At 37.3% G+C, this 25,549-nt stretch overlaps 1 protein-coding gene across 5 annotated transcripts; it reads right to left on the bottom strand.

Annotated features, from left to right (window-relative positions):
- Nucleotides 1-658: 658 nt before the first annotated feature.
- TMEM184C (transmembrane protein 184C) lies at nt 659-20,899 on the bottom strand. 5 transcript variants are annotated; one of them, XM_043970769.1, is made up of 12 exons: nt 20,486-20,898; nt 20,096-20,195; nt 16,104-16,172; nt 11,633-11,763; nt 11,489-11,525; nt 9,114-9,319; nt 6,317-6,391; nt 4,761-4,854; nt 3,446-3,558; nt 2,646-2,745; nt 2,065-2,236; nt 659-1,460 (listed from the first exon to the last, which is right to left on the bottom strand). In XM_043970769.1, the coding sequence occupies exons 4-12, from the start codon at nt 11,713-11,715 to the stop codon at nt 1,192-1,194; spliced, it is 1,149 nt and encodes a 382-aa protein (XP_043826704.1). In that variant the 5' UTR covers nt 11,716-11,763; nt 16,104-16,172; nt 20,096-20,195; nt 20,486-20,898; the 3' UTR covers nt 659-1,191. The 5 variants fall into 5 exon arrangements, 4 of the variants coding, with proteins under 4 accessions (XP_043826704.1, XP_043826702.1, XP_043826703.1 ...); XR_006353573.1 differs by lacking the exon at nt 16,104-16,172 and having other exon boundaries at nt 659-949; nt 1,042-1,460; nt 20,096-20,898; XM_043970767.1 differs by lacking the exon at nt 16,104-16,172 and having other exon boundaries at nt 659-949; nt 1,214-1,460; nt 20,096-20,899.
- Between the last annotated feature and the right edge of the window lie 4,650 nt (nt 20,900-25,549).

The raw sequence follows: 25,549 nt of genomic DNA, 5'->3' as shown, positions 1-25,549 counted from the left end.
ACAGGGATAGGATGTGAAGGAATTGATGGATTTCTCTCTCTCCCAGAGGAAAAAACACCCACACTTAGGAGAATACAGAAGCATCAGCTAAATTAGAAACACTTAAGATACAGCATCTAGATTTAGGAGTCCATGGCATCTCCAACAGCACTCTAACAACTAACTTTTCATTTTCTTTACAAGATACAGTTCCTGCCCTGCCCTGCCCTCCTTAACGTTAAATCCCGTTGACTGATAATGAACAGACCAGTTTGCCTGTAACTTATAGTCAGAAGATACATTTTCAGTTGCTACAATAACTTCTTAGATAAGGTTTCAGAAACATGATAGATTGTCACCTAATCTGTTTCTCTACTGGCTAATTTTCATTTTCATGTCTCTTCTCCTCTCTACTTGCTTGGTTTAACAGTTCTGGGTCAAGTTCCCCTCCAAACAAGAATTCTTTGAACAGACTCCCTACTGCCAGCTGCACAGTATTATGCTGTCGAGGATGCATTGGGTCCTTTCAGCGACTCTGGTTCAAGTTTATCCCTATCTCTGCTGATGCTACTGGAACTGGAGACTTGGATTCTCTAACTTTTAGACCAGCCTTTTTTTTTTAACTCTACCATTACTATGTTATAAAGATCTGACAATATGGAGACAACAGCTGCAGACAATAGGTCAATAGTTCCTTCTTTTATTGAATGGAATAAAATCTAGTATTTAAATGTTATGTAAGCAAAACCTACATAAGTAACCATTAACTTTAATTATGATCCAGTCGCACTAATTCATTTACCTAATTGTTTGTAAAGTCCACTCTTCAGGTTAATTCAGCAGCATTCTATTCCATGCAGCAGGGGTAGAAAACATTGATTTTCATGTCCATCTATTTGACAGAGCAGTTTAATGCCAGTAATAGTTGCAGCCATTTTCTTCTCTCCATCAAATGTAAGCATGTAGTGTTCTGACATTGAGAAATAAATCAAGTCTTAGGAAATTTAGACTGATTATTTGATACACAAAATGTGCTTAGTTCAGTTTTAAATTCGACTCTACCTTTATACACACCCTGGCTTTCACCAACCATCTTTGTGCTGGAATTTCCCCTCAGTTTAGTGTTACCCCAAGCACAAAATTCATAAGTGATGGGATACCAGGTTCTGAAGTACCATGGCAAGACAGAAGCAGCATTATTTCTCTGAATGTTCAGGAGGCCACAGATTTATACCTAGCTGAGGGTTCTTCATTTCCTCCTGTAACAGCATTATAAATTTCGTCAGGCATCTTGGAACAGGTAGGCGTAGTCTGTGGTGTCACAGTGTGTCCAAACCCTTGGTAGTGACCCAAGGGTGAAGATGGCATAGAAGAAGCAACAGAAATCTGGTCTTGAGATGATGATAATAAACTTGTATTTTCATTTTGTTCCTCCTCATCAGGAAAAAACTTTTTACTACGATGACCCAGGACTGTCCTCCCTTGAAGGAAGATGCAAAAGTTTTATGAGAGCCTTTGTTATAATTCGAACTGACCAAACACAAAATATGTCACTCTAAATATGCTAGAATTTCATTATAAAGGGTTTGTGTAATAGGACTGCCTTTGAATAAATTCCTTTAGTAACAAACCTTCCGACTCCATTCTTTTCTACCAAATTCAGGTCCACAATAAAGTCTTTTTTTTTCTTTTTCTGGGGCAATGAGGGTTAAGTGACTTGCCCAGGGTCACACAGCTAGTAAGTGTCAAGTGTCTGAGGCTGGATTTGAACTCAGGTCTTCCTGAATCCAGGGCTGGTGCTTTATCCACTGTGCCACCTAGCTGCCCCAACATGATAAAGTCTTAATAAGGTGCCAGTATAGACATTCAGTAACCTCTCTATCTAGATAAATTAAAAGTGAATATGGGGGCAGCCAGATGGCGCAGTGGTTAAAGCACCGGCCCTGGATTCAGGAGTACCTGAGTTCAAATCCGGCCTCAGACACTTGACACTTACTAGCTGTGTGACTCTGGGCAAGTCACTTAACCCCCATTGCCTAAAAAAAAAAAAAAAAAAAGTGAATATACTTACTGCCAAATACTTACCAACATTTCTTACTTGTTCAGATATATCATCTCTAATGTCTGAAATGTCCCACATTGCAAGAAAAGAATCAAAGCATGAGCCTTCCTCTGCCTCCTGCACATAGGGTTTGTAGGAAAAGCTGTAGTGATGAGCAATAGCAGCAAAAAACATCTCAATACAGATAATGAAATCCTATAAAAGAGCAGAGACATCAGTTACATTCTTTTTTATATCGCATTTGCTGTACAGGAGAACAGTTCCACTGTACTTCACAGAATTATAGAGGGTCTTATTCTGGCCACATGACCATGGTCTTATTTTTCTCATTTGTGAAATGAAGGACTTGGAATAGATGGCTTCTAAGGCTCCTTCTAGTTCTAAATCTATAACCGTATAATCTAGCACTGGAAGGGACCAAAGATCATTTGTTTCAGTCTCATTTCAACATGAGGAAACTGAGTTTGTTGAAGATACAGACAGGCTTGAGGCACAAAGACTGATCAGGAGGTTCCTATGATAGTCCAGGCAAGAGGTAAGGAAGGTCTGAATCAGAGTGGAAGGTGAGTGAGTAGTAGGACCCAGGAGCTGAGAGTTCACTTACTTGTAGACCTGTAGCCACAGCTTCTACTGTCTGCCATTCCCAGGTATGCTTTTCAGAAATAACTCCAACTTTTACCAACAAGGCAATAATTGCTGCTTGCCTACATGGAACAGGTTTATAAAAAGGTAATATTTGTGTCAGAAAGACTGAATCCAATGTTTAACAAATGAAATTTTAGATTATATTTAAAATTGTTGTCTTCATGTGCCATTTTATAGATTTTAAAACCAGCAGGTACTGGCAAGCTAAGGCATGAGTCAGTTGCGACCTTTCCCTATGCTATCCAGACAAGATGGACAGTTGCTGTCACTGGACTCTGAGGATCTGCTCCTCCAAAGACAATTAAGACCATGTTCATTCATCAATTTCACAAGGATATTTGTGAAATAGGAATAATAATGGTTGCACTACTCACCTCTTGGAGTTGTTTTAAAGAAAAGTGCTTTGTAAATATTAAAGTTCTATAAATGTGAGTTAGTCTTTGACTAGAGTTAGATTTCATGTCTTAAGACCAAGAGTTTGGGTTGCATAAAAGGCACCTGATGGCAATGAACCCTAAATGAAGATAGATTTCTTATGAATGGTGTATAATATAATCCCACTGAGAGCAGAATACACAAAATTGAGCACAAAATTGTATGACAAACATCACACAAGCTAAGTAAATTACTATTGTCATACTGGAAAACTAAACAATTTAACCAATTCAAGACAACTGGACAATTAATTTTTTCCATATATTTTTACTTAATGTTTGCTTTTTAATAAACTAAAGAATTTAGTAGAAAAGCAAGACTTACCAGAAGGAAACAAAAACAACCATCTTTACACAAAGAAATTTGCCAACAGGCCGAATTGGATTCAGTTCTTCCCTCAGTACTTTATAAAACAGCACAAGGCAATACATAGCAAACTAGAAAAAAAAATTAAAAACCTTTTAATATCTCAGTTTTTCTTAATTATCCTTCTAATAAAAGGAAAATTATAAAAATGATAATAATCTAGTAAGAGGATCATCTCTTGTTATAAGCTAGATAAATGAGGGAGAAGAAAGGGAAAGAGAGAGAAGACTGTGGAGAAAGAGTGCTATGGTATATTATTTTTGGAAATATTTCCCTGGAATTGGGTGGATGTAGTGAAATTATTTTAAATTCTGATTATTCATTGAATACCATATTTATACCATACAGAAAACACTGATTATCCATTGAAGATGACTCTTTAAAAAAAGCACTGTTATATACAACAGTGGAATTTTCAAATGCTCAGGAAACAAAGTAATGAATTTTTACAGTATTCTGTATTAGAATTATTTTGGTAAAAGATAACTTAAGGGGCAGCTAGGTGGCTCAGTGGATAGAGCACCGGCCCTGGAGTCAGGAGGACCTGAGTTCAAATCCGGCCTCAGACACTTGACACGTACTAGCTGTGTGACCCTAGGCAAGTCACTTAACCCCCATTGCCCCGTAAAAAAAAAAAAAAAGAGAGAGAGAGATATCATTGAACTATCCAGTTAGCACCTGATGGTACAACTTGACTTCTATCAGTAATTAGTGTTTTTGCGCTGAAGTTTTAATAATATTGCACTAAATTGAATTAACTTCTTGTAAAAGTATGCATTTACATGTTCGTTCAAAAGAAAAAGATATCTTCAGATAATTTATTTTTATATTATACAATTCTTTAAAACTTGTTACCTTTTAAAAATCTAAAAGGCATAAGATAACACTTAATTTACAATTACTGCCTAGCTTTTAATCAATTCTTTTGACTGTTATATCACCAACAACAAAGTTAAATATTTTCTTTTATTTGTTGATCTAAACTCAAGTTTTTTCACTTTCAGTAGGTTATATTGTCTCACATCTCATACTGAACCACAGTAGCTCATATGCAATTGACAGGTAGGCAGAACATCAACAGATCAAGATAAAACCATCAAATTCTCACTATTGGCAGCTTAGAAAATCAAGTTTGAAAGTGGTATGAAATTTATGCAACATTCTCAACCAGGTATTTTCACCAAGGATTTAGTCACTGGTATTAAGTTTGAATACTATTCATTAATTATCAGTATTATCAGTAAAACAAAGAAAATACAGTTTTCTTACTCACCAGTTGTGACACATTGTTGAATATAACTAAGTAAGTCCAAGCATTTTTAAAGCTAAAATTCCCTTCATCATATACACCAAGCAGCTCACAGATTCTAAAAATGGTTTAAAAGACACATTTATGATAAAATTTCAAAGTTATACTTCAAGGTCTTATGAAAAAATTCATTCAAAGGATTAAAAAATGTCAATTATTAAGAATACTCTAATATTCAAATTTGGATAAATAGGTTGCTCAAAAGTTACAATAAAACTTTTTTTGTAAAAATGTTACAAGAAAATGTGTGTTCATAAATCTAGCAGGAAACCCAAAATAAAACACTCACTCATTGAATACATATGGTAACCATGGCTAAGTAAAAAAAAAAAAACAAAACAAACCCACAATACTACTAAAATAAAATTCAAGTCTTGTTGCAGCACCATTAAAAAAAAAACAAAATAGTAGTCTGTTCTGAAAATCTAGTAAATAATATACCAATATTAGCTACAAATTCGTTACCAATATTTATTTCATCTTAGCACCAGATAATTTCCTTATATCAGAGAGGTTAAGAAAAACGGACTAGACACATATACACAATAGTATATTAAATACTGAATTTCAATCTACAATAAAGCTAAATATGTGGGGGGAAAAAAGCTAAAGAAAGATGTGACTAAAAATGACTAGAACTTAGGAGCAAAAGGAAAAAGGGGCCAGAAAATCCTCTTCTTTGCAAGGTCATCTTCTTGTTCTCTCACAGCATGTTGATTACTATTCTGAATACACTGGCAGGCATTTACTACTTTTTCACAGCTCAAACTGAAAACTATTTACCCAAAATCAAATTTTAATACCTACCAAAGATAAATCTTGAAGATTTTTCAATTCCTTTCTTAGCTTTTTAGTATCCAATAATGTCATTTCCAGGAAAATGTATACAAATTAAAACTAAGGCAATATGCTAATTGTGTCTTTGTGTCACTTATTTTATATTTTATACAATAAGTATCTCTGAAAATGACAAATTGATTAAATACCTTCTGCCATTCTATAGGTAACCATGTGGCCTAGTTCCAGGCTATAAAGCTCAAATATGTAGCTCCAGAACTTTTCCCTCCTAGTTAGTGGTGTTCGTTTTTGCTATCTCCACTCTTAAAGCAGTGGTCCCAGAGATACAAGATTACTTTGTAGATTGTGTGATATAAGCATTATAAAAATGTATTTTCTTGCCACTACATGCTAAGTCAAGATGTGTTTTCAGGTTCTATCTCCCACTAGAACATAGGTGCCTTGAGATCAGGGACCATTTCACTTTTGCTTTTGTGTCTCTAGCACATTGCTTTTGCATATAATATAGGTGTGCTTAATGCTTACTGAACTGTGCTTCCTTGTGCAATGTGAACCATCCTTCCTCAATTTATCTGTTTTCAGTTATAATTTTCATAAAATAAGTTTTCTTAATGCCTATATGATCCATCTGAATAACATATCCTTAACCTTTCAAAAAAAAAAGGCAAAAGGCAACATAATAAAGTGCTTCCAAAACATTCATATCACACATACATACTTACAGAGCAATGATAGTTGTAAATGGTCTTACAACAGTATACTGTAATACGCCTAGTTTGCACCTGAACAATAATACTCTGCAAAAGAAATGCAAATAATTCAATACTTTAACCACTCTTCCTAACTCATTTTCTTGTGTGCCCCACTTGAAAGTACAAAGAATAAAGTTAAGGAAGAAACAGGTTATTACAGATGACTGCTATGTTTCTTTTCCCTTTTGATAACTTAGCCAACAGCAAATAGGTTACACTATACCTACCCCAGCAAGGATGAAACTGTTCTACTTAAAAGAAACTTGTTAAATGCACAATGGCTATTTCTTTTTTTTGCAGGGCAATGGGGGTTAAGTGACTTGCCCAGGGTCACACAGCTAGTCAGTGTCAAGTGTCTGAGGCTGGATTTGAACTCAGGTCCTCCTGACTCCAGGGCCGGTGCTTTATCCACTGTGCCACCTAGTTGCCCCCACACAATGGCTATTTCAAAGCAAAGGCAAATATTATATAGATACAAATACATATATCTATATCTATCTAGATGCATATGTATACTTTTAAATATATTAAGATACATTTTAAATTTTATAATATATTAGAATTTTAAAAATGAATCAAGTAAATGGATATAAGATGATTCTTAGTATCTTTTAACTTTGTGTCTCAATAGATACGCACACTGGAGAACTTCTAAGAATATAAATTTTCATGAAATCCAAAGATTCAGTGATTGGCTTTGCACTATGAAATGTTCAATATTCCCTGTCAAAAGATATTGCTAAGTAGTTTTTTCCAGTAATAGCAACAGCCTGATACTAAACCATCCTATCTGTCTCAAAGGTGATCAAGTTCACATATTTGCAAGCTCAGGTTAGAGACAGTCTGCTGCTCTAAGAGTGTGAGGTCAAATAGAAGAATTTGGATTTGTGGACTTGTTTACAGTGTAATAACCAACCGAATTAATCTACATCATGCATTTCAGAAGCATCAAACATCATAATCTGAATATGGGTCAACAATCAAAAAAAGCAGCATAGAAATTACAGTTGAAGTTTAATTTTGATGCTCAAAATTATGTTCTTGTTTTGACATTTTAGATAATCTAATAGAATTAAGGAAAAACTAAATGTTTAAGACAATGCAGAAACTAATCAATTTGGGCATTTACATGCAGTATGTCAGCAGAGAGCTACATCTGGACAAAGTTTTGGTCATCTACCAGTAATATGCCATCATTCTGTAAGGCTGGCATTATGTTTAAAGCAAGATGGTAATCATATGATTCTCTGAGAGTGCATGCTTTGTGCTATAATTTTCAAATACTGTTAACTTGATTATCCCTGCTAAAGGAGAGGGAGCAGTAACAGATGATATAACTTGCTTCCGAAATATTCTTTTATACTTACATTCAGATTCATGTCATGAATGTATATGACATCCAAAGAATTCTTAATACTTAATTTAAAAAAGTGACACTGATTTGAAAGATTCTTGGAAACTGTCCAATTTCACTCTCATCCCTAACTGTCCGCTCTGTACTGATGAACACCACAACTCTGCCAAATGAGGCAAGGCCCTAAGAAAAATGGTCTCTTCTACCCATAAGGTTTCTTGCCCCTTCTCTGCACAGGAAAAAGTTACTGTTTTGGTTTTAAAAGCTTTCTTTTAAAGTTGGGCACCAGCTAGCCAAAGGGGTAAGAAGGTACTCAACAGACAGGCTTCTAATAAAGGACTGAAGTGAAGGTGGTAAAAGCTTTAAGAAAGGGGCAGCTAGGTGGCTCAGTGGATAGAGCACCGGCCCTGGAGTCAGGAGTACCTGGGTTCAAATCCGGCCTCAGACACTTGACACTTACTAGTTGTGTGACCCTGGGCAAGTCACTTAACCCCAATTGCCTCACTTAAAAAAAAAAAACAAACAAAAAAACCCCCAAACTTTAAGAAGCCAAAAATTAGATTTACCAAAAAAACTTCAATGGGATTCAACTATAAAAAATTAGCTATAATTACAGAAAAAATGTAATCGTGTATGCCAAGGACACAATTATAACAACATGCTAACTGATCTGTTCTCAGGATAAAAATCAACACTGATAAATTAAGAATCTAACCATAAAACTCAGCATTTGTAATACATAGTTCAAACTAGTCCAAACACAAATAGCATTAGTTACTTGTCATTATCAGATACAAAGTATTAGTTACCGGTTAGAAGTTTTTTTTTTTTTTTAAGCTTCAAGATTTGTGATTCTATGACTCACTTAGTGGGGTTACGAAGTTATACAGCCAATAGCTGTCTACCTCTATGTAAGATAGTATATTTTCCAACCCCTGTATCCTATTGGGATCTCAGAAATGTGATCTCAAATTTACCTTTCATTTTCTGCTGAAAGCATTCAAAAGCTTCTTGAATGAACTTTAGTTAGCTATTTCCTTCACTATCTCAATATTCTTCTTTGCTCATTGCCACCAAACTAGTTCAGCTCAGTAATGACATAGTTCAAAACCCTCTCATTCTGCAAATGAGGAACCTAAGAGCAAGTGTGTATCCAATGTCACACTCAAGTATTAAGTGACTGTAACAGCCACTTAACTAATTTCCTTGCCACTGAAGTTTCACTCCAATTCAATTCATTCTGTACTCCTCTGCCATATCAGTGTTTGAAAACCCCAGCTCTCTGTATTAGACTGTCATCTCCTTGGAGGGCAAAGCCTGTCTTAAGCCTCTGTACACCCTAGCAACACAGCCTGACTGAGCACAGCAGGCATTCAAGAGATATGGCATTAAGATGAGAACAAACATACTTACTCTCCCATTGCCCATGATGGACAGCAGCAGAAAGGAGGCAAATGTTTCTGCTGATCTTTGGCTTCAAGGATTAATACCAGATTTGGATACCGGTTAGTCAGATAATTAGAAAGGAATCCCATGAAACTGTATATGACATAAGCTTCATAGCATTCTCTGCAAGTATCCACATAGATTGCAATGGTGGGATACTTCAGGGCTATCCACTATGAAAAAATAGAAGTTAAAATTATTTCACTGAAATGACAATGAATCAACATACCATACCATATTTCTTGCCATATAACTATTTGAAATTGTCTTAGATGTTTTCCTTTTAGGCCTATTTTTAGTCTTCATTTGGTATAAAGATCATGACCTGGGCTCAAATTTCAGCTCTGACAATCACAGAGTCTCTGATTCATCTATAAAATGGGGGTAATATTTCCCAGGACTACTAAGGACAGCATTTTGTAAACCATGAAGTGTTTCTGTTAGGTTAGATGTTTGATATGCCAAATTTATTAATGAAAATATCAGAAATAATAAATATTAGATTTTGATAAGAGATGAATAGGAGAGAAAACAAATGAAATTAGTTATCTTATCTGAGAGAGGTTTACAAGTCTAACCTGGATATGTATACATCAATTTTTTTTACATTTAATCACATGGAGCAATGATTCAAATCTGGATTTTCTGAATGTAATTATAATGGGACCAATTTAAAGAATGAAGGATAAAGTAATTGTACCTCAATTGTTGTGAGGAAAAAATTTTGCACATATTAAAGTAACAAACTATTACAATGAACCATGTTAAAAATGGGCATGCTAAAGTATCTAGAATAGTCTAACACAAAGGGACACTTTCAGGGTATATACCATCTACCCCCAAGACATAACTACACTCCCCATACAAAACTGGGGACTTCACAGGAATGGAGGCCAAAGGTGAGGCACTTCACAAAGAGTTGGGCTTCCATCTTCTCAGTGAAACTGGAAGGCTAAATTATCTGCTATAATTGTGTGAGTCTGGAGTGTGGTTGTGTGACTTGATAAAGTAAAATGTATAGTTCGTGTAAAAAGACCTTGTGGTTCGGCAGATGAGTCAACAGATATACATGGTGCACACGCGCACACAGTCTTAGGCTTGATTAAAAGAGGCAGTGTTCATTCAGAGCCAAGGGCAGACAGTATTCTGGCCTTGTCTGATGACACTAGGAGTGCTGTGGTCAGTTTTCAACACATTTTAAGGACAAACTGGAAGAGCATCCAGAGGAGAGTGAATAGGATGCTGAAGAGTTTGGGCAATAAAATCATAAGAGGCCCCTACTCAATAAGCAGGGAATGCTTAGCCTGGAGAAGAAAAGACTTGGGTAGGGAGGAAGGAAAGGGAGACTTTGTAATCCCATTTTCCAATATTTCAAAGGTTCTAATTTCGAGGAGAAACAATTTCTTCTACTTTGTCCCGGGGGGGGGGGGCAGAGCCAGAAATACCAGATGGAAGTTATGAAGCAGATATCAGCTTAATGTAAGGAAAACTTCTAATAATTAGAGCTGTCCAAAATTGGATTGGCTTTCCCAGCATTCCACATCAGAAGTTAACTTTGTGTCATGGACATCTTTGGCTGTCTAGTGAAGACCCCTTCTAAGAATGATATATTTCAATGCATAAAACAGTGACTACAAAGGAAAAAAATTTGAAACAATAACCAAATGTTATTTAAAAAACAAAACAAAACAAAAACAACTGTTCCTGGACCCCCCAGGATAAGCAGCTTGAGTGACAGTTTGGTGGTGAGGAAACTAACTTGATACTTTTATATATATTATAAAACAAGGGAGAAAAGGTTAGAAAGGAAATATGAACCTTTAGTGTTATTTTTAATGTATGATTAAATGTTGATGATCAATACTAATAGAAGGCAGCAGGAACATGAAAAAAACAGTGCATCGCAGCACTTAAAATGGTGAAACAGTGCTCTAAGGGGGACTATCCTCTTTCATTCTGCCTTAACCCTTTAACTCCTCCAATGCTACATACAATGAGTTTTCTTCAGCTTTTTTTGTACTAAACAAAAATTCCGTTTATGTCAAAAAGTGTATAATTTGGTGACAGTGCTAATAAATTCAATTAAAAATTGCTATGGATAATCTGCTAAATGGTTGAGGGTTGGCTAATTATATTTTGATGACTGTTCTATTTCCCCCAAATCAAATTAAAGATAATCAGCATTATAGAACAAGTATTCTGGAATTAGTATTATTAATGACTTTTAACAAGTATAACATTTATTTAGTCAAATTTATTTTAATGACAAAGTCTTCTGTAACTGTAGTAGCTATAATAGTATACAAGTTCTCAAGTAACTAGACAAAGGGAATCATACTTACACTATCTAAGCTGTATATAGGCACCATCCAAAGAATCCTATTCAGAAAGCAAAGATGACAATTTAACAAATTTAGTAAAATACTCAACATATTCTTGAAAAATCTCCATGAAAATTTTAAGATGAAAACAAGTCAAGCTATTACCTTATTATTGGCTTCTGTAGTTCAGGTTGAGTGTAATGCACTAAGTGTTGTAAAATCCCCCAGAAAGATATTGGTACGGTCATTAGTAAAAAGATTCCAGCAATAAACCATGCTTTTGTGTGTATTCCAACCTTTTAAAAAAAAGAAATGGTTTAGCATAAATACCTCACTGTTACAAAACTAGAGAACAAAAAAGACATGCTTTTTAAAAAAGTTCCTATTTTTAATTTTACAGAGTAACAAGAGCAAAATATTTTACAAGCACACCTATCTTTTTTTTAAAGAGGCACTTTAATGAAGTTTGTTATAAAGCTAATTTCTCTGAAGCAAAACACTCCTGTTGACTTTATTATAAAATATTAGGAAGAATATTCCCCAAGGAAAATCTCCCAATTGATTTGGCTGGCAGCTTTGACTAAGGAAGGGCTAAGAATGATCAGCTCCATGGTATTGCTGAGCATCATGTTAGAGAAACACAGCTAAACCTTCTAGAAGTTAATGTGACCCACCTATTTACTTTTTCTTTTCAGTTCCTTTCCAACTCAGTGATTGCAATTTGTTCCTTCTCATCCTTTCCACTCTGTAAGAATTCCCAGAATTCTGCCCCTTTCCTCCCTACTGTCAGATACTTAGAATGCAATGTGTTAAAGGAATTAAGTTAAAATAGACTCAGTCTGTATGATAAAATTTTTACCTGAATCACTCTTAATTAAAAATTCTATTAAGTTGCCTATACATCTTTACCAGCTTCAAAGAAATCCATTACAAATAAAGAATGCATGTAGCATTCAATAAATATCCAATGAAGTTTAATAATCAAGGAATTAAATAATCTCAGTCAATGTAAAAAGGGTTTTCTAAAATGTCTAAGGTTCCTTCTTTCTAGCTCTAAAATACCATGTTTCTTTTAAACACTCTTGTGATATGCAGGGCATGCCAGGTTAATAATGATGCAAGATAATATTCCCCACCACTTCTATGAAGTCTTCCCTGATTGCCTTACCTAATAATTTTTTCTTCATCTTAGCTCACTGCATTTTGGATCTATTTCTTTTATGTATTCACCAGATTGTAATTTGTACTATTGTTTTAGGGTTTTTTTGCTTGTGTTATACAACATTCCAGTAGAGTGAACTGAAGGCCTGGCCTTGGAGCCAAGAAGACAATTGGTTTAAGTTCTACTTCTAATATATACTGGTTGTGTGATCCTGAGCAAGTTATTGAACCTCTTGGTGTCCTAGCTAACTCTCTATGACTCTAAGTTGGTAAGAAAGTGGTGTTGGTAGAGAGACCTTATATGGAAATTCCCTATACAATGATGAACTATATCACCATTCTAGTCTCTAGTCTAGTCTATCTGCCCTAAATACGTTATAATTTTCCTTCAAAGCAGGGACCATGTTATCATGTTTTTCCCCCTTCGCCAGTCCACTGCATACAATAGGTGCTTAATACATGTTCACTGAATGAATACTGAAAAGCATCAGGCTACTGCTATCATAAGCACAAGAACTTTAGAAAGAACTCTAAGCAAATATAGAAAGAAGTCCTCCAAATACTAATAGTTCTGAGCAGGATAAAAATCTCATTTGGTGAATACTTTTAAATTTCTATACTAGGGATTACCAAAAAAAAAAAAAAAAGAAAGAAAGAAAAAAAATTCACTGGGCTTGAAATTGAGTAAGAGTATACTTAAAAGGTCAGGAAGACTACAGGACACTACTTCATCATATGGATCTGGTTGCAAGGGAACGTAGAGTATCTTTCCATTACAATATGGCACTTCACTTATTGGACATTATTGTTTTAGCTTCTAAGAGAGTCTTACACATAGTGGTCACTCAATAAATGTGCTGAATTACCTATCATTACTGACAATTTCCCTTTAAATGTATAGATTTAAGATTTATAGACAGAAAGTAACTTTGAGGTCCCCTTGTCCAACTCCTTCATTTTATGTATGAGGTAGCAGACCCCAAGAGAAATCAAGGTCACAAAGGTAATAAGTAATAAGTGGGAGATCTGGGATTAGAACTTCCAGAGAATTTTACAATACATTCCCTTTTCCCCAGTGGTCATTATAATATGGCAATGGAATCTGGTTCTACTCAACACTAATATTTGAAGCTCTACTGTATCATTGGGCCCTTAATTCCCTTTCCTTTGCCAAAACATAATAAAGGAGATGCAGGACTTGATGCAGCCAAAGGTCCATTATTTTACTGTTGTGGACACTCCCTACGCAAAAAGAGATTTCAACTTTCTTTGCTTAATTTGTTGTAGAATATCTTCAAATTTAGCTAGGCTAGTCTTTGGACAGCAGGTACAAAATCCATTTCTAGGCCCTCACTTGAAGTCTTTCCAACTTGGCAGGATCTACCAAAGATTAATAGTTCATCTGGAATACTTTCAAAAACCCAAGGTCATTTTCATGCCATGTGAATACTATTTTAGTGGAAGAATTCAAATATAAAAAGTAACAATTTTCAACAGAAATTTTTATACTTGAGGTATAATAAAAAGTTCCGAGACTAAGTTTGTTTTTAGCCCCTCCTTAACTGACCCCTTATCTCACTCCCTAAAGCTGTTCTAAACCGTTTTTCTCCTTAAGCTTCCCACAATCCTCTAGCCTTGAGGATCTCACCAGTTACTTTAATAAGAAAACTGAGATCTTCTCCCTCTTATCTCAATAACCCTTCACATCTTCCACTCTCTCCTTCTTGGCCTCAGTCTCTGATTGGGTGGTCTCTCCTTGCCAAGGAGAATGGTCTTTATATGCTCTTGATCCCCTTCCCTATTCAGCAGATTGCCCCCACAACTAAACCTCTCTGTCTAATCTTCAGTCGCTTCCCTATCTATTGGTTGCTTCAAACATGCCTAAATCACCCCATCAATAAAACGGTAATATCGTACCCCATTCCTTCAAGCTATCACTCTACCTACACCTTTCCTCCCTTACTCAATCAAACTCCTTAGAAAAAGCTGTCTACACCCATTGCCTCCATTTCCTCTCCTCATCTGAGATTTCATCAACTCCCATGGGTTCAATTGTCATCTCTATGCTGCCTACCCCCAAATCGCATGTGTCTCCTGAGCTCTCACATCACCAACTTTCTGTTCAATATTTCAAAACTGGATGTCTCAGAGGCACCTCAAATTTAGCAGGGCCAAAACAGAATTTATCTTTCCCCCAAAAGTCACCCTTCTACCAAACTTTCCTATTTCTGTTAAAAAAAAACACAGTTCTTCCAGCATTCCAAGTTCATGACCTCGGTGTTTTTCTTGAATGATTTCCTTCTTTCTCATTCCACCTATCCATGAAATTACCAGATCTTGCAGTTTCTGCATTCACATCTTTTACATTAAAACTTTTCTTTTTCACAGTCACTAATTTAGGTCAGGCCTTTACCTGTCTCTGCCAAGTCCTCCTAACTGGTCTCCCTCCACTCTAATTCTATCTTCCTCTCATATCCACCAGAGCACAAATCTGACCATGCCACTGCCTTCCTCAAACTCCGGTGGCTCCCTATTGCCTCTAGGCTGTTTGGCTTTAAAACCCTTTACAACCAAGCTCCAAACTGTCTTTCCAGCCTCTTTCTACATTACGCTCCTCCTTCTACTCCACAATCTAGACAAATTGGCCTTCCCTCATCTGCACGCTTTTGCACTAGTCACCCTCTCCACTCCTGGAATGCATTCACTTCTCATCTCCAAAAAAGGATGCCTCACTTCCTTAAAGTTTCAGCTCAAACACCACTTTTTACATCAAGCCCTTCCTGATACCAAATGCTAGTTCTTCCTCCTATCTTGTATTTAATTTGCATTTACTCTCTATAAACTTACATATTAATTCCCTGAATAGAATGGAAGCTACTTAAGAGCAGGGATCTCGTCCTCTTTTTGGTCTCTGTATCCTCAGTGCACAGTGCTAGCATATAATAGCTTAATAATGCTTAACTGATCTCTGAAAGCCTGACAGGATATTACGGAGATGAGAACAACAGTAGTGTAATTTATTCATAGATACAATTTAGAATTTAAATCAGTATAATTCTAAAATGCTCCTGAAAGAAATCATCTAAAACTGACTTACAATTTCTTATAATTATTGTTCTTTTGACTCCTCTAGAAATTTTCTCATTCTATATAAAGCAACCAACATTTAAAATATTCAAATACTTCTAAACTAATATTTATTAACAAAGTAGAGTGAGCTTTTCAAAGTTAATATTTTAAACTACTTTACTTTTACTACTGGAGACTTAAAACTTCAATAGAGTCAAAGTGTTTAGTGATCTGCTTTTGCTTTGTTTAAAAAACCTCTAACAGATATATCTGTTAATAACATTACAAAAGCATTTACAAAGGAAAGAGCTGAGTAAATCATAATTTTTTTGCTTTAAGCTGTAACTAAAATATATGATCACAAACATGCTTGCATTTTGTTGGTTCACATTATCATCATGCTCACCAATTAATTCAAGGGTGGGCAAACCACAGCCCAAGGGACACCTGGCTCTTCTAAGCTTTACGTGTGGTCCTTAAAGCAAGCAGAAAGAAAAAAAATGCCACCACAAACTGTCAATGACACGATCATGGTTAATATCAGGTCCTCTGCAAAACCTAAAATGATGTGGAACTAAGCATATTTTAAAAATTAGGTATTTACATTTGGGGGCTTGAGAGGGGAGAAGTCTTAAGTCAATGATACTATTAAATCCTGGCTTCAACCTATAGGTCAGAATGAACATCCTTAAACTACTTCTCTGACTGATTACACATATAATCTTGTTAATGGGGTGAGTTTAAAAAAAGCCATGAGTTTCATTTTGTGAACCAAAAAAAAAAACCAAACAAACCCCAAAAAGCTTTTGCAACACAGCATGACCCAGGTCTGATACCAGCAATAGTTTCTCAGAAACAGCTACACAACTGAAAAAGTGCGATACATTAAAAGTGTTATAGTGATTTATGTGGCAAAACCACTAATTTATATAATTAAATGGCAATCAGGCAGCACAGCAAGGAGAAAAGGCCACTGAGCTTGCAATCAGAAATCCCTTAAGAAATAAGTTCAGGGGCGCAGTGGCACAGTGGCTAGAGCACTGGACCTGGAGTCAGGAGGACCTGAGTTCAAATCAGACCTCAGACACTTGACACTTACTAGCTGTGTGACCCTGGGCAAGTCACTTAACCCTCATTGCCCAGCCAAAAAACCCCAAAAAACAAATAAATAACGTATATATACTCTAAAGATATCAAAGAAAGAGGGAAAGGTACTTTCTTTACAAAAATATTTATATAGCAGTTCTTTTTGTGGTGACAAAGACCTTTTTTTGTCCTTTGTTCTCAAAGAGAACCATGCCATGGGGAGGTGATGTCATGACTTGCAGTGAACTGGATTTAAGTGAGGAAGGGCTGTATAAAAATCACCAGCCTCACTCTCTGGAAGAGTCATCTGGGTCCAGTGGCAAGATATAGATCAGAACAACTGGAGATGCCCCAGTTGCAGTGGGAGAACTTGGCCTTTTTAAGCTAAGGTCTTTCCCAGGTCTCAGTTTGCCTGAGGCAATACCCATTCAATGATTAAGGCTAGAAAAGAAATGAGGCAGAGTGGCCTCTTTTACCTAGTCTAAAAGAAAATTAATCAATCTGGGAGGGGAAGACTCCGGGTTTCTGGCTAAAATTTGCTATTTACACTTACTCAGAGGCAACAAGAGACCAAACGAGGCTTTGGCTGGCACCTATTGTTGGCCAATAACTAAAAGGATACCCATGAACGGAGGAGTGATTTATATTATAACATTTTAAAGGAAGCTAATAAAGGAAATGAATAGAACAAGGAGAACAACTTTTACAATAAAAATAACATTGTAAAAATCAGGATCAATACAATGACCACGATTCCAGAAGATCAGGTGATGATATAGGCTCTTTACAGAGAAGTAGATGTGGGGTTCAGAATACGTATTTTTGTATACAATCACCAAGGGAATTTGTTTTGCTTAACAATGAATGTTACAATAAATGGTTTCTTTTTCAGTAAGGTAGGGGTCGGGGAGGAGAGAATATAGATTTCTATGTTTTAAATGGGGGTGGAGTACACAACCAATTAAAAATATTGCATGCACTTTCAGATGAGACCACTGTATTATTAGTTTTACTTAAATGTTTTATTTTGTTACAAGAGACATCTCATGAAATAAGAGTAATCTCTAAATGTTTAAAAAAAACTATACAGATCAATAAAATATAAAAGGGAAGAAAACAGACCAAAGGTCACCTTTCTTGATTATAGCTGCCTACATCCTTTCCAACAAAATGACCTTATTTATTTTGTACACATTTTACATATGCTTATGTCTACTCTAGAGAGTGGCGACTATTTTATTTTTGTCTTTGTTTCCCCAAAACTAACAGTATTTTTTGGGCTTTCAAACTGGGGAGATGGGGGTTGAGTCAGTGATGCTCTTGAGGTGATGGGAAGAGATAGAAAGTAAGAGGACAACTCTAAGTCTCCCTGTGGAGGCCTGCTTAAGGTAGAATTAACACAGATAAAAAGCACAGGCAATTATAGCACCTAACCAAATTCCTAAAAGGTAAAGTTGTTTAATACAATTTCCCCGGATTCAAACCTCAAATAGCTTGGCAGTAGCACAAAAGACACAGAACACCAGAAGTAAATAAAAACAAAGCCAAAAGCAGCCTTGGGGGTCAGTGGAGTGAATGGAAAGTCACTGGGCCTTTCTTAAGTTCATAGCTTGAATTTTCAAGTCAGGTATTTTTAACTTGAGATATGTCATAAAACAAAATTTAGGTGCTGTGAGAGAAAAGAAAACAATACTCAAGTGGAAAAATGAGGAATCACAACTATTGAGATTATCAGGCTTTTTTCAGAGTAAGGAATATGCTTACTTTTTGATGTTCCTAGGCACTACCTTCTGAATAACTGATTCCTACGATTTACTTATTTAATGACGTCATCTACCATAAATAACGTATCTAAAGATATTTTGTAGGGCTTGTCTAACAACTTCAAGATCTCTCTATAATGATTCCTCTCTACGTACTGGTCATGAAACTCAAATAAAAAAGGGAATGTCTGAATAAGCTTCTCAGTTAAAAAGCATCAGAAGCCCATTAAGTTTACTACCAAAGACTGACATCTGGCAAAACATGTTTTATTAATAAGTGACACTAGCAGTATATAGATTAGACAGTAGGTCTAAAGACATTATTCTTTCTAGAAGTGTTTTTCTTGCTGTAGTAGTAAATCATCTACCTTGCTTTTTAAAAAGCTATCCAGCAGTGTGGGGACCAGTAAAAGAATCAGAAGACTTAGGTTCAAATCCTGATCATGGCATGTATTAGCTGTGTGACCCTCTGAGGCCCTGGCAAATATTGAAATTGGTTAAGTTACATTAGAGTTGATGGGAGTTTCTCTACCAGGGTCCTTTTTTTCTAGATTAATAAATTCACTGGCCTTGTGACAGAAGGGAAATGAAGTTTGTTCAGTTAGGCTGAAGCAGCTTCAGACTTGTTTTACTGGATAAATACATTTGAAGTTTTACTTTAAAGGATAATGACACCAATTGGAGCTGATGAAAAAATTTTAACCAGTTAATTTGAAAAGGTTACATAACTTAACTTTTTACCTTAGGAACTTTCAGGCTCTTTAGAGCTACTTTACTGATGTCATAATAAGATGTGACATCAAAAAAAAATGTATAGAACCACAAGGATTATTTTGCAAAACCTTTGACAGGTAAGACCTAATTACTTTCTAAAGAAAAAAAAAAGAAAGATAAATTAATTAGGTCTTTTAATTTAAGAAGCTAAAGGTATTATGTATAATGTTATTAATGTCACTCATTTGATATAACTTTAGTAAACCCAATCTTCGTGCAAAAACATCATCTTATTCCAGCGCAATCACTCCTTAACAACATCTTTCAATGATAAAAAGTTAAGCAAAACCAGGGGAGTTAAAAATTTAAAAAACCCAGGTAATTTAAAAAAGTGGAATATTTATTCCTGAAAATGGATCTTTCAGGGAAATGAACTTATGTGGAATGTTGTTCTAGGCTTCTTTATATGCCCCAAACATTGTTTCTGAGCAGACCGTGAATTTTTCAAAAGAACAAGGCAGGTTAAAGCTGCAGTTCTAAGAGTGGCATTGCATGTGGAAGAAAGGTCTTGAGTTAAACTCTTGACTGTCATTTAAATGCATGACCTTGGGCAAGTCACTTATGCTCAGTGAGCCTCAGTTTCCTCATACATAAAATTATGAGTTTTTGCAATCAGATGACCTGCAAGATCCCTTAGAGCTCTAAATGTATGGTCCTGTATGAAATGTCACTGGAGAATAAAGGCAAAAGGGAAGGGGAAAGATTATAAATGGAAAAATGTCCTTCCCCAGGCTGAACAGGGCATCGAAAGCATCCCGAGACAAGCTCATCTTACCTCTAATTTTTGCAGCTCCCATATGCACAGAGGCAGAGAGACGACCAAGGCCACCAAGTAGATAAACACCACGAGGGGCCGGATCCATCGCCTCCAGTTCCTCCAGGTGCAAGGCATGTTCTCGTCAAAAACAACCCCGGGAAATAGAAAGGGGGAGGGGGGGCGGGGAAAGAAGGAGAAAAAGGAATAGAAGAAAGGAAGCAGGAAAGAAGAGGAGGAAGAGAAGAAGAGGAAGAGGAGGAACAGCGGGAGGTGGCTGTAGGCCGAGGACCCGGCACCCCTCCCGTCGCCCGCCCTCCCAGCCTCCCTAGGGCACGGGCTCGGGTGGCACGATCAGAGGTGGGGAGGGGGCGGCCGGGCTTTGCTTTACTTTGCTTTGCTTTACTTTACCAGGTGCTGACGGTGCCGACGCCCCCAACGCCGTGGCTTCGGAGGCAGGAGCTACTCTTTCTCCTGACAGTGCCGCGGCCCACGCCTTTGGCCCGGCGCGGCTGGAGCCGCTCACCCCGGTATCGCCCCAGCTCGGACGAACACTGCGGAGCTAACCGGGCCGGGCCAAGGAGCTGCCGTCACCCCCGCCCCCCGCCCTCCCGTCACCCGGCAGCCACCCCACGCTCTGCCTGCACCATGGCGACGGCGGTGGCGGCCTCAAGGAGCTGCCTCCACACGGCCGAGACCCGCAGCCCCCTCCCGGCCCTTCCCCCAAAACCTCCAAAGAACAAACACACAGTGCCCCTCTCACACACAAACACAACAATCCCCACAACAGCTCCTGGACCGCTTCCGCTTCCGCCTGTGGCCATCCAAAGGCGTTGATTCGCTCCTCAGCGCCCAGCGTGCCCCGCCTTATCCGGTCTATTATCCGCGCTCTGATTGGGCGAGATGGGCAGACGCACTGTAGAGTTTGCGGTTGCGCAGTGGAGGGTCGGCGAGACGAGGTCTCGAACTTGCTTCCTTGGATTCTCTGGAGGGAGGAGGCAGGAGGGAGAGGAGTCCTGGGATCCTGGGATCCTGGGACGGGATGCAGCATCTTCGTACTGCAGCCCTGCCCTGCTTCTCTTAATTCATGACTCCCAGACTAGGCTGGACACAGGGTATTTGCTTGGGGGAGGGCAGCCGCCTTAACGCCACATTATAGCATCTCAGAGCTGGAAAGGACCTCAGGGGAGGCAGCAGCTTGGCAGATAATAGCGCTTCATAAATGTTGATGATTGATTGGATAAAGTCATAGATCTGAAGTTGTGTTCACATCCCATCTCTGACATTTACTGGCTCTGGGACACCAGACAAATTCTTTGATCCCTCTGAGCCTGTTTCCTCAGCTGTTAAATGAGAATACTAAATAACAACAGGTACTTGTATCAACTTCACAGTCTTAAATGGGAAAGTGAACAGAACATTCTTTGCAAACTTTAAAGCAGGGGTTCTTAACCTTAGAGTCTGTAATCCAAGGATAAATTTCAAGGCATCTGTGAACTTGGAGATTATATACATATATATAATGTATATGTATATACACACACACATATGCATGTATATGTGTGTATATATAAACACTATATACACATACACATATATACACATATACATACATATATATGTGTGTGTATCCCCAGATCTCAAACTGAAATTTATAATTTCTTTCATTTATGAGTTTGTAAAAATCCATTATTTTGAGAAGGGGACCATAGATTTCACCAGACTGCCCAAGGAGTCCACACCAAATAAAGTTAAGAATCCCAGCTTCAAAGGAATATATAAATATAAGTTTTTGATATAGCCTAACTGATCTTCTTTCTATTTTTACACACAACACTCCCATCTCCTATTTTAGTACCTTTGTACTAGCTGTTCTCAATACCAGGAATACATTCTCTCCTTACTTCGTCTCTTCTTTTAAGAAGCAGCTCAAACATCATATTTTGCATAACACTTTTTATGATTCCCATCATTACTTGTGCCCTCCTTTCCAAACTAAGATATTTAACCACTTTGTTTATATTTGTATTTATTATATGTACTTATGCATTGTGCTGTATGTATTTTCATATGTACTTGTTTCCCCCATTAGAATGTAAGAATGTAATTCATTGAGACTAGGTACTGTTTCATTGTTTGCACTTGTATCCCAGGTACCTGATTGTACTAGATGCTTAATAATACTTGTTTGATCTCCTACCACCAAGATGACTGTACTACTTTATCTCCCCAAAGCAGAATTTTGTAACAATAACTTGGTACATTTATTAGTTTAGAATTCATTCTTTTATTTGAACTATGATTTCTATCCATGGTTCATATACTATATACAATTTGGCCCCAACCTACTTTTTCAGCCCCATTAGACATTACTCTCCTTCCCACATCCTTCAATCTGGGCAAACTGGCCTTCTCTCTATTCCTCATATAGTACATTCCATTTCTAGTCCCCATAACTTTTTTCCCCCCATAACTTTTTATCGACTGTCCCACATAACCTGAAATATACCGTCTCCTTACTTCCATCTCAGAGTCTTCCTCTTCATTTAATATGTAGCTCAGGGGCGGCTAGGTGGCGCAGTAGATAAAGCACCAGCCCTGGATTCAGGAGTAACTGGGTTCAAACCCAGCCTCAGACACTTGACACTTACTAGCTGTGTGACCTTGGGCAAGTCACTTAACCCCCATTGCCCCACAAAAAAAAAATGTGTAGCTCAGGCACCAACTTCTGCAGTGAGCATTTTCTGATCCCTTCCAACAGCTAATGTCTTCTCTTCCTATCAAACTACCATGTTTTTTTTTTTCTCATGGTTTATTTTTTTAAACACTTTATATATTTTCATTTATTAACTTTATTTTTCTGCTCAATATATTTTATAGATTCTTGTATCTCACATTATTTAAGCTCTTTGAAAGTAGCACAGTGCTAGGCATATAGTAGGCACTTAGTAAATTTTTACTGATTGAACATTTATTGATTGTTTCATTGTTTGCCCTTGTATCCCCAGTGCCTATTACAATGTCTGGCACATAGCAGGCATTTAAAAAATATTTTTGATTGATTAGTTAAGTCCATCAATATCAGAACAAGAATCCACTCTATCATAGCTTACAAGTGGTCATCCAGCCCTTGCTTGAAAGCCTCCATTGACTGAGGATCCAGAGGCAGCCTGTTCTATTTTAGGTTAACCAAGTGTTAGGAAGTTTTTCACTACTCTCACAGGGATCTGTCATCTGATCTTCAATGTGGATGTTCCCTTCAATAATACAGATTTCAACCTCTCTATGACTATCTACTAGATCTTTCCCAGCCTCCTACAAACATGCCCATGTCCCCTATCTTTTTTGGTGGGGGGGGGGCAGGGCAATGAGGGTTAAGTGACTTGCCCAGGGTCACACAGCTAGTAAGTGTCAAGTGTCCGAGGCCCTGTTTAAACTCAGATACTCCTGAATCCAGGGCTGGTGCTTTATCTACTATGCCACCTAGCTGCCCCTCCATGTCCCCTATCTTTAAAAACAAAAGAAAACAAAAAAACTCAAGCCTTTCACTTGCCTTCTAGCTATCATTCTATATCTCCTCTCATTTTCTGATAAACTCACTGAGAAAGCTGTCTACAGTTGGTACTTCCTTCCTTTCTTCTCATTCTCTTTTAAACACTCTGCAATCTGACTTCTCACCTAATCATTCAACTAAAACTGCTCTTTCCAAACTTATGTCTTATCAGACATTGACATTACTGATTACCCTCTTCCTGGATGCTTCCTCTTCTTCAGGTTATTATAAGACACTGGTGTCTTCTAGATCTTTTCTTACTTATTCTTCTCTTACCTTAGGGACAGTTAGGTGATGCAGTAGATGGAGTGCCAGGCCTGGAGTTAGGAAGACCGGAGTTCATATCCATCCTATTATCTGTGTGACCCAGGGCATGTCACTTAATCTCTATCTGCTTCCATTTCCTGTTCTGTAAAATGGGAATAATAAAAATAGTATCCACCTCTGAGGGTTATTGTGAGGATCAAGTAAGATTATAATTGTAAGGCACTTAATACAGTGCCTGGTACATAATGAGTAATATGTAAATGTTATCTATCATCACCACCACCACCACCACCACCACCATCATCATCAATGTGTCTAACAGCTTTCTTGGTCTCTTTTGCTGGATCTTCATCCATATCATGCTTGTTAATCATAGGCATTCCTTATGGCTCTCTCCTGGGACTTCTTTTATGCTTTCTCTCTGGTGATCTCACCAGCACTCATGGGTTCAGTTATCATTTTATGCAGATGATTCCCAGAACTATGCAGCCCTAACCTCTCTTTGGAGCTGGTCTGACATCACCAGCCTCCTCTTGAACATCTTAAAATGGATTTCCAGCAGGTGCCTCAAACTCAACGTGTCCAAAAGAGGACACCCACCCCTCTTCCCAGCTTCTCTATTACTGTCAAAGGCACCACAATCCTCCTAGTCACCCAAGCTGGCTAATTCAGTTTTATTCTTGACTCTCCTCTTTAGCTCACTCCACAAAGCCAATCTGTCACGAAGTCTTGTTTCAACATTCACAACATTTCTCAAATATATTTACTTCTTTCCATTTATACAGCTACCACCCTAGTGTGGATTCTTGTCACCTCACACCTGGACTATTGTATTAACCTGCTGCTTCATTTTCCCTATCCATTCTCTGATCTGGTTTCTGTGAGCTAACTACTTCTGGTAAGAGAGGCAGAAATAGCCTTCTCTGATCTAGGCAAACAAATTGTAGGAGATATTATTGATGTCTTTGACCTGTTTATTATCTTGTAGGAGGATGGGTACAAAAACTATATTTAATATTCAATAATATATACATATATATATATGCTTTTAAAAGCTTTTAAAGATGCTCATATAAAATATTAATATATAATATATAAATAAATATGATAGATATGTGCTTTTAAAAGCCTTCACAACTGTTTCCTTCCTACTTTTTCAGTTCTGTAATATGCTCTTCTTCTCTATACACTCCATGTCCTAATATAGGACACATCTCTCTCTAGTCTGTGCCTTTTTACTGGCTGTCCTCAATGCAGGAATACTTGTAGTGGGACTCCAAGAAACCTAAAGATCCCAACCCCCAAGAAATCCTTAAACTTTTCCAAGAGAAAAGCACCTCTGGAATAAGGTGTAGCTGAGCATGACCCTGGTATACTGAAAAGCAATATCAAGGTCTGCAAGAAAATATGCAGGATATGGATGGATGCTGCATATACTACTGATAGCCCATTATTCAAAGATCCCTCACAGTTATCTTGCCCTTCTTTCCCCTTTGTTTTGTAAAGCTACAAAACACCAGGTCTTCTCTTACTCCAGCGAGACAATGCTCCATAAATCTGTTCCACAGTCAAATATTCCTCTCTCCTAACAAATTTCTTTTTATTTTACAAGATTTGTGATGAACCTCCAATTCTTTGGGTGAGCTGGTCCCCTC

This window comes from Dromiciops gliroides, chromosome 6, assembly GCF_019393635.1.
Source record: "Dromiciops gliroides isolate mDroGli1 chromosome 6, mDroGli1.pri, whole genome shotgun sequence".
Lineage (NCBI taxonomy): Eukaryota > Metazoa > Chordata > Mammalia > Microbiotheria > Microbiotheriidae > Dromiciops > Dromiciops gliroides.
Note: the sequence above shows the minus strand (reverse complement) of the source record. Positions and strands in the feature narration are given on the sequence as shown.